This window comes from Hermetia illucens, chromosome 3, assembly GCF_905115235.1.
Source record: "Hermetia illucens chromosome 3, iHerIll2.2.curated.20191125, whole genome shotgun sequence".
Taxonomy (NCBI): domain Eukaryota; kingdom Metazoa; phylum Arthropoda; class Insecta; order Diptera; family Stratiomyidae; genus Hermetia; species Hermetia illucens.
In genome coordinates, this window is record NC_051851.1 from 5,730,212 (window position 1) to 5,739,684 (window position 9,473).

At 44.9% G+C, this 9,473-nt stretch overlaps 1 protein-coding gene across 1 annotated transcript in view; it reads right to left on the reverse strand.

The window, feature by feature from the left end:
* Positions 1 to 7,807, reverse strand: part of LOC119650765 (trypsin-1-like) — a 28,374-nt gene extending 20,567 nt beyond the window's left edge. The window contains exons 1-2 of the mRNA XM_038053866.1: positions 7,474 to 7,807; positions 7,263 to 7,407 (exon numbers count right to left, since the gene is read on the reverse strand). Of these exons, the coding sequence (XP_037909794.1) occupies positions 7,263 to 7,407; positions 7,474 to 7,536 (208 nt within the window). The 5' untranslated portion in view covers positions 7,537 to 7,807. The remainder of the gene's footprint in view (positions 1 to 7,262; positions 7,408 to 7,473) is intronic.
* Between the last annotated feature and the right edge of the window lie 1,666 nt (positions 7,808 to 9,473).

Genomic DNA, 9,473 nt, shown 5'->3' on the forward strand with positions numbered 1-9,473 from the left:
CACAAGACTTTTATATTATTATCCCGACATTAATATTTTTCATCCAACTCAATGATTACTGTGCCCCAGTCAATTACGTGTCTTTAAGCGCAACCATTTGTAAACATCTCAGACTATTTTTGGAAATATACTTAAGCGAATCTCGATGTTTAATTTCTGTTCCCCAATATAAGTTGCCAGTCCCGATGTAGCCATGCCCCCTTCTAAGTTTCCCCCGCCGCCCATCATCCTGCTCTCGAGTTGGATAGTCAGATCTTCCTACTCCACTTCCCTGTCGTATGCGAGCCTGCCAAATTTAACTTTGAAGGTCTGAACTCTGCCCTCAAAACAATCAACTCGGCTCGCCCTCCTTCCATTAACGTGCGACCAACCGCTAGGCATCTTCTGTGCCATTTTATCAGATCTTTTCCCTGTTACGTTTCTTATGTCCTACGTCCCTGCGCTCTTCCCGTAGTGAACCAAAGTACTACTGAAGTGCACAAAAAATTCACCAAAAACGCATTGCACGGAAGCAGTTCCTGTCCTCAGGAACCTATATTGAGTTCGTTTTTTTTTAAAATCCAACGTTCCTCGATCAAATTCTTAATACCTAAATTCATAAAGGAATATCTGGTCAGTGCAGAAGGGCGGAAACCTCAAACCTTTCTGGTCCCACATCTATCAGCACAGCTATCTCTTCCTTCCATTAAATTCTCTGGATCTTCAGCTAACTTCCGTGATTTACTCTGCCGCTACTTTTCCTCAATCTATTTTCACGCTCCTCCTGCCTCTTCTCCCCCGCTAGTAGATGTAGCTTGTCCCACATTTCCTATTATTCCCCTTCTTACATCTTCCCTTGTCGAGTACCTCATTGGCAAGCTTGGCGCCAACGTTGGCTCTGGTTATAACAGTCCTCCGAGCCTCTTTTGCTTGAAACTAGTCAGTCCATCTCACTTTACTATCCATTATTTTCAGCAAAAGCCTAGAAAAGAAACATTCTCCTGGCCTATGGAAAGTAGTTCACATGATCCCCATTCACAAAAGTGGCAATCGCACCCTTGCCGCGAATTACCACCCCATTTTGCTCCTCTTCTCCTGTTCCAAAATCTTGGAAAGGGTATGTTAGCAACTGGTTGTCTCCCACTTTGGCGCCCTCATAGTGAATGAGCAACATGGCTTTGTTAAGCTTAGGTCCACTGAATCCAATCTGTTCGATTTCACTAGCTTTCACTACCACTTCAATCACAAGACACTTCTGTACAAATTTTCGTCCCTAAGCGTTCCCATACCACTTGTTCCATGGCTTGCCTTTTCATTTTCTAACCGATTCTGCGTGTTTCTTTTAATGGCTTCTCCCCGCCTTTGGCATCTCACAGGGATCTATTCTGGGCCTATTATTATTTTTATTTTTTATCAACGACATTTCCCCCCCCCCCTAATTTGTCCCTGTTTGCTCAATATCAACGACCTTAATATATTTTCCGTGTGTCTCCCTTCAAACCTAGACACCTCGGTTTGCTGGTGCTCTACTAATGGTTCAGAGCTAAACGTCGGGAAGTGGCACTAAGTGCTACTCGCTTAAATCCTCTCCCACTTACTCTTCCTACTCTCTAAACGGGATTGTCAGTTATCGTATAAGCACTCTACTCAGGATATCGGAGTGAATTTCGACAATATGCTCCGCTTCCACACTACTATTAATCGAAGTCATCAATCGAACAGCAAAATTGTCGGGCTTTCAATTCGCTCCTCCTCTGATTTCAATTCCTTCCAACCCTCTTTAACTCGCTTCAATTCCCTCGTGAGAAGTAGCCTCAAGTATTACTCTGGTCTCTGGTCCCACACCCGTTCGTTCTTCTTTAAGAAAAGCTCATGTGGACTGCCCGTCCCGCCTCCGGTTTTTGAATCTTCTCTTCATACAACAGCGTAGAACCTCTCTGGATTTATATACAGTTTTTAAACTTTCCTTGGGTGTGTCTCAAACCTGCCGTCCTGCGTCATATAATACACGCAACTTAAGCATTTTCAGAGTGCCCTTCGCGGAACTTGAACTCTATTTCCCGATTTCTAGACTCTTCCTCCTGAGCTCAACTGGAGTTAACTCTGTTTATTGTTTGTTACTTGCATTCAGTTTTTCCTCCTAATATTTGTGTATAAGGGGGTGGGGCTTCACCCTCATTCTGAACTGAGACTCCACAGACAATATCCTGTCTGAAACCAAATCTCTAGTCATGATGAGTGAAGATCAATTCCACGCCATGGGAATCCTTCGACGGTAGCTCCTTCCAGTCACTTCTCAGATAAGCAAAGGAGAGTTTCAATGCGGTATCTATGAGAGGTTTTGGGTCCAATTCATTGAGCGCAAATTACACATTTCTAGCAGGATTAGGGGCGATCACGTTACAACACTGTTGAAGTTTATACAAGCTTTATGAGACCGAAAAGAATGGCGTTTAAGCTCGTAAATTAAGAGTATTCCTTTTCGTCCTAGTACACAATATGCACTTATTCTAAGTGAAGTGTTTCCCATAAAATATTCGTTGTTTAGCAAAAAAGCCAACATAGCGATGTATAAGCACATATACTGGATACTTCAGTGAAACTACAAACAGGTGGTGATGGACTTCCAAAACAGTTGTACGCCACTTCGTTCCTAGGATCTCTCCTAATAGGTAAGAATGAATTTTGACTATCACTTAATGGCGGACCGGATCAGCTGGCAAGTTACCTATGTATAATATTTTCACGGTTGTCATCGACCGACTCCGCAGTCTTGGGCAAGCATCCAAGATGCAGAAATAAGACTTGTGGTTTCATCCAGGGCAAGGGAAGGGGGGGGGGGGGGGGGGAGCGCAGTCAGTGGTTCACAACCGTGGAAGAAAGTAGCTTCCCAACTTGCGGTACTTCCAAGTAAGGCTTTTCTCAGAGAAATCAATCACGAGGGGATCGAGTCTCTGGCGGTACGGTGTGGGGGAAACCCCGTCATACGCGGACTGCCGCATACGCTTCTAACTGTTTTCCATAAGACAATAGACTAAGTTTATGTCGAAAAACATAAAGATTGGTCAAATCAACCTGCAGCATGCCAAAGCTCCCTCCTACCTGTTGGCAGCGAGAATGACAAAGCTGCAGGATTTCCCCTATATCTTTCTGGTGCAAGAACCGTGGGTTCGATTTAACAGAATCTGTGGCATTGGATCAGTAAAGGGGGCTAGGATCTTCTACGACGAAAGATCCATAAGACCGAGAGCTTGCGTCCTGATGTCAAGACGGTTAGAGGCAACTATGCTGAGACAATATTGTTCCCAGGACTTAGCTACGGTCATCATACAATACCAGATAAATGGCGAGAGGAAAAACATCATAGTTGCCTCTGCTTATTTACCCTATGATTCTTTGTATCCTCCACCGACGCAAGAACTTAGGGATCTGGTGGCGTATGCAGAATCAAGTGGTCTCGAACTCTTAATAGGTTGCGATGCGAATGCTCAACATATTTGTTGGGGCAGTAGCAAATGCAATCCAAGAGGAGAGAAGCTATTTGATTTCATCACTTCAGCTGGTCTTATGACTGCAAACGTAGGGTGCGCCCCTACGTTCGTGGGACCGAGAAGAAGCGAAGTAATTGACCTAACAATCTGTACCCCAAAATTGTTAGAGTTGATTACACATTGGCGAGTGCTAGACGAGGTCTCACTGTCATATCACCGATATCTAGAATTCAATCTGACTATTGCGGGCGAACAGTCTGCAGTACAAAGACGGAACCCTAGGAAAACGGATTGGGCAAAGTTTAATGAACTTCTTGGTAATAAAGTACAGTTCCCTAGGCGACTAAGGACTCCTTTGGTGCTGGAAGATGAATTGAAAACTCTGAACTGCACACTTTTAGAGTGCTATGAAGAGGCTTGTCCTATTTACCGAGGCCAAAGCGGTAAAACGGTTCCTTGGTGGAATCGAGAACTGCAAAAACTCAGGAAATCAACCAGGCGACTTCTAAATCGTGCTTGCAAAAGTAACAAGAACGAAGACTGGTTAAATTTCAGGAACTCACAACGTGAATATAAGGGGCTCGTGAGGTGCTCGAAACGAGACTCCTTTAGAGCGTACTGTGAGGAACTGGAAGGCGAAAGGGAGACGTCAAGGCTGTGCAGAGTCCTCAAAAAGGATGAGTCGGCCAAGTTGGATTCTCTTAGAAAACCCGACGGTACTTTCACGAGCTCCAGACTGGACTCAGTACAGGCCCTCCTGGAAGTACACCACCCGGGAGAACGGGTGAGAGAAGTGGTAGGGGGAGAGTTGACGGTTCTTGCAACCCCTTCAACACGCAAGTGTTGCAAGGGGAACTGGAACACTGCGAAAGCGGTTGTTACCCATGAAAAGGTGAGAGCTGCCATACTGTCCTTTGAACATTTCAAAGCACCTGGCATGGATGGCATCTATCCGGCAATGCTAAAGGAGGGTATGGAGCATTTAGAGCGACCTCTAAGAAATATTTTTCGAGGATGTCTTGCTCTGGGCTACGTGCCTTCTTCTTGGCAACAGGTTAGGGTAGTTTTCATACCGAAACCTGGGAAAGATGACTATTCTAATCCAAAGAACTTCAGACAGATCAGCTTGACTTCATTCTCGCTGAAAGGTTTGGAGAGATTGGTGGAGCGTCACATTCGTGGAAACGCACTTAGGTCACACCCACTTAGTGAAAACCAACATGCTTACCAACGTGGAAAGTCCTGTGAGTCTGCTCTTCATTCTTTGGTCACAAAGATAGAGGATGCTACTCTGAATGGTGAGTACGCGATGGGGGCGTTCGTGGACATTGAAGAGGTTTTTGACTGTGCGCCTTTTCAAAAACTTTGTGATGCCGCCAGAGCGCATGGTGTTGATGATGCTTTAATTAAGTGGATCCATGCTATGCTAACGCAAAGATTGCTGTACGCTGAGGTAGGGGTCGATCGCTACCTGACTACGGAAGCAACGAAGGGCTGCCCCCAAGGAGGTGTGCTTTCGCCGCTTCTATGGAGTATGCTGATCGACTCACTGCTATGCGAACTGCAAAACTTGCCAATACACGCTCAAGCTTATGCTGATGACGTGGCTGTACTTGCTGTTGATCGGGATCTTGGAAAGGTGTGTAGGAATATACAGCGTGCCGTTGATGTGATAGACAGCTGGTGCCTTAAACATGGTTTGTCAGTTAATCCAAATAAAACCACAATGGTTTTATTCACAAAAAGGAGAAAACTGGATGGACTTTGTCTCCCTGAGATGAGGGGTATTACCCTTCAACTCTCCGAAGAAGTGAAATATCTGGGGGTCACTCTAGATAAAAAACTTCTTTGGAACAAACATGTAAAGGTAAAGATGAAACGAGCTCTCACAGCTTATGGGCTGTGCAGACGGACCTTTGCCTCGACATGGGGACTCAGGCCTCATGTGGTAATGTGGATATACGTTGCCATTATTAGGCCGATGTTCATATATGCATCCGTAGTGTGGTGGGTTAAGGTGAGACAAAAAGGTTTTCACCGTAAACTAGCCGCACTGCAAAGAACTGCTTGTCTGGGTATCACTGGTGCCATGAGCACGACATCCGGCGCAGCTCTGAATGCACTACTCAATTTGCAGCCACTGGATATATTTATTCAAAGCACTGCAATGAGAGCAGCTCATAGGCTAATTCGATTAGATCTATGGGAAAACAGCGGATGTGGGAGGCACAGAGCATTGGACGAGTTACTGGGAGGACTGAATCCAGTTCTTACAATGCCTTCCGATTCTCGTGTCCCCATACATCTGTTTGGTAGAAGATATGTAGTTACCTTGAAGCGTAGAGAGGACTGGGAAGACCCAGAGGAATGCGTGGCGGGATATACGGAAGTCTTCTACACCGATGGCTCAAAAACAGAAGAGGGTTCTGGAGCCGAAGTCTACCTCTCGAATAGAAACGAGAAGTGGGCTTTTCCTTTGGGACAATATGCAACGGTTTTTCAAGCCGAAGTTTATGCGATCCTAAGGGTGGCAAACTGGGTGATTGGCGAGCGGTTGAAGGGCAGGCTCATCGCAATCTGCAGTGACAGTCAAGCTGCACTGAGGGCACTGAGCAGTCCTTTGATCACCTCGAAAATCGTTCAGGAATGCAGAAACCGTTTGAACTTTATGTCTAGATTCGATACGGTGGAACTACTCTGGGTACCTGGTCACTGTGGCATAGAGGGAAATGAAATCTCGGACGCTTTAGCGAAAGAGGGGTCAATCTCCCCTATGCCGGGATCGGAGCCAGCAATTGGAGTATCAGTGGCATTGGCTGAATCTGTTTTCATAAACTGGGAACAAGCTTCCCATAATGACAGGTGGCAGAGCCTAAATGCTGCTCGACACACCAAACTTTTCCTGCCAGAACCCAACTTACGTACCGCAAAGTTTATCCTGTCGAAAAGCAGGAGGACTTGCAGGTGTATTGTGGGCATTCTGACGGGCCATAATTCACTAGCTGGGCATATGTTCAGAATAGGAATTACCGAAGATGATACGTGTCCCTCCTGTAATGAGGAAGCGGAATCCACGGAGCATTTCCTATGTGAATGCCCCGCCTATGGACGCATCAGGCATCAGATCTTTGGTGCCAATGATCTCCAATTGCGACGGGTAGCATCACATCCACTAACGGAAATCCTGCGATACGTGAACGCATCCGGAATATTCCATTAGACAGGGGAGGCGAGTACAATGGGCCAACACGGCCTGAGTGCTCAGAAGCTGTAGCTTCTCCCCCACCATACACACACACACACACACAGCTTCCCAACTGATCGGGTCCGCCGTTAAGCCAGTGGCAAACTTGGGACTCCCTCAAATTTAGTTTAGCCTGGGCGGCTTTGGCCAACATTTTTATTCGGCGGGTTTATCCTGAATATTATTCATACACATGTCGAGTTTTTCAATTTATATAAAGGAACAAACATTACCTTATAAGCACTTAGGTCACGCAGCTCCCAGGGCATAAGTGAGGCAGCATCTGATGAGTTGCATCCGCCCTGGACGAAACCGCAAGTCTAAGATAAGAATAGTTGACGATTTATAGAGAGACCCTCACCTAACTTCACGAACGTCCGATCAAATAGCGAAAGAGGATCCTAAAAACGCGCACGTCATCTACAATAACCCGAATGAACGTCGGCTCTTCAGTTACCAACTACAAATATGTATGTGATTCCAACAAATCGTCCTCAGTAAAAAAAAGTAACTTTCAAAAATGGTCTCCTTCATGTCTAGGTACTTACTGCAAGCAGGGCATGATTTGACACTAGTGTAAGGCTTCGGGGTTGTCCTCCGGTTCAAAAGATTCCACCACTTCAAAAAAGGATTACTTTGCACACGTAGATTTGTATCGAAGTTTGGTATTGAAATGAAAAATATTCCATCAACCTGAGAAAGTGTTATCCAAATACGAGGTCAGTCGTTTAGTCCTAGCAGCATCATTTTGTGACATACCGATTCAAAGGATACGACGCAGAAGAGAACCACTACTCCAAGGAAGCACGGTATTATATTCATATTACAGAAGAGGTGAATTTGGTACCCTTTAAAGTACGTTAGAACGTTTTGATGGTTAAGTATGCACGCGAAGGGTTACTCGATTTTTTAGGCTTAATGGAATTTTGTACGATAAATTACGTAGTTTGTTCCCGACAAATGCTGGAGGAAGCGAAGTAGAAAAGTGAAGCTCCCACGATATCCCGAACCGCTAATGGTCTTCACTTCTAAAGCTCGTCAATCACGACTGGGTAGCGTTCCATATTTTCTTAACTGATATAGACGCAAAATTGACAAAGTATTTATTGCTTCGAACAAGCCTTGAACATTAGTGACGCTACGGTATTTTCTCTCCTTTTGTTAAAAAAAAATGGCAACTGCTATTGTTATACAAATCACTTCTAAGTGCTCTAGAACATGCACTGGAAATAGCTGAAAATTGCTTACATGACATTACCGTCGCCTAATGAGAACTTCCATACAAGCGAACCATTGATACTGACGTTCTGCTGGAATGATAATGGCCCATTCCCCGCGTAATCAGGAGAAAATGAAGTGGTTTTACCAATTTTCAATACATTCATAGATTCCGAACCAGAGGAAAGAGAACAAATGTTCAGATTTGTGCTGGAATCACAATCAGACAATTACCAAATGATGTTCCTTAGATATTATGTGTTCAAAATGGATTTTTTTATCTACCGTAGTTCTTCCGTTTTCGACGTAGGTTGTCTACCTCGTTATCACCTTGTAAGAGGCTAATCAGAAACAATAAGAATAATGGAAGCAGAGACTGTCGGAAAACTGAGTAAGAAGTTATCAGAATGTTCAAGTAACGATGGAAAGCCCGAATTAGGAGAATCAAACAATGTTTATCTGTTGTTTATAGATGAAAGCTACAAGTGGAATTACCACAGTAACATTGGGAAGATAATGAAAAGAGAGGGGTTTAACCTTCAATTTGCTGCGCAATTAGGTTTTGAGTTTCTAGATTTTACCAATACGTTAAGCATTGGGGGTGAAAAAAGAGCATCCCTTCCGGGTCCGAAAGTTTCTCGGGGGCTCGTTATATAGCTTAGTCTTCAAACTGTTCCACACCATTGGGAGCAGTCCGCTACTAGCAAAGGTGGTCCGCATCAACTTGACCTCAAAACCGTCTAATTTTCACCCCTTCCACCACTTCCACGCCAGACCTGAATTTTCTCTTTACGGACCTACCTCATTGGAGATTATCTTGAGTGAAACTAATCTCTGATACCTCATACAAGAACCGTGAGTTGTTGGTGGGGCAGTCAGGGGCCTAAACTTCCAACATGCTGACCTATTGTATGCCAATGGGAGCGATCGACCCCGCACCTGCATGGTAGTCTCCAAAGACTTCCAGGCTAACCTGGTTAACGACCTATGTGATGGCGACACCACATCGGCTAAGCTAAACATAACAAGTCAACAGGGAGATAAAGAGATACTATGGTGCTCTGCATATTTCCCCTACGACGCAGAAGACGTTCCCAGCGGAACATTCATCAGAGCTATCCAATATGCCAAAAGTAGAGGCATGGGGGTAATAGCAGGATGTGATGTCAACGCTCACTACATATGCTGGGGAAGTTCGAACATCAATGCAAGAGGATCGAGACTACTGAAGTATCTAGTAGGAACCGATTTGCAGATCCTAAATGTGGGTAGTGAACCCACTTTCTTCAACGTGGTCAGGCGAGAGGTCATCGACATCACGGTGGCATCTCCTGACATCGCGGCTCTGATCGGAGAGTGAAGAGTATGAAACGATATCACACTCTCGGATCACAGACGCATTGATTTCGTTATGGGCATGGATCCACCTCCACCCACTCCATTTCGGAATCCGAGGAAGATAGATTGGGTAATGTATCAAACAGAATTGAGCGCCTGAGTCACGATCCCTGGGAAGCGCATCAAATCCTTTGCGAGAATTG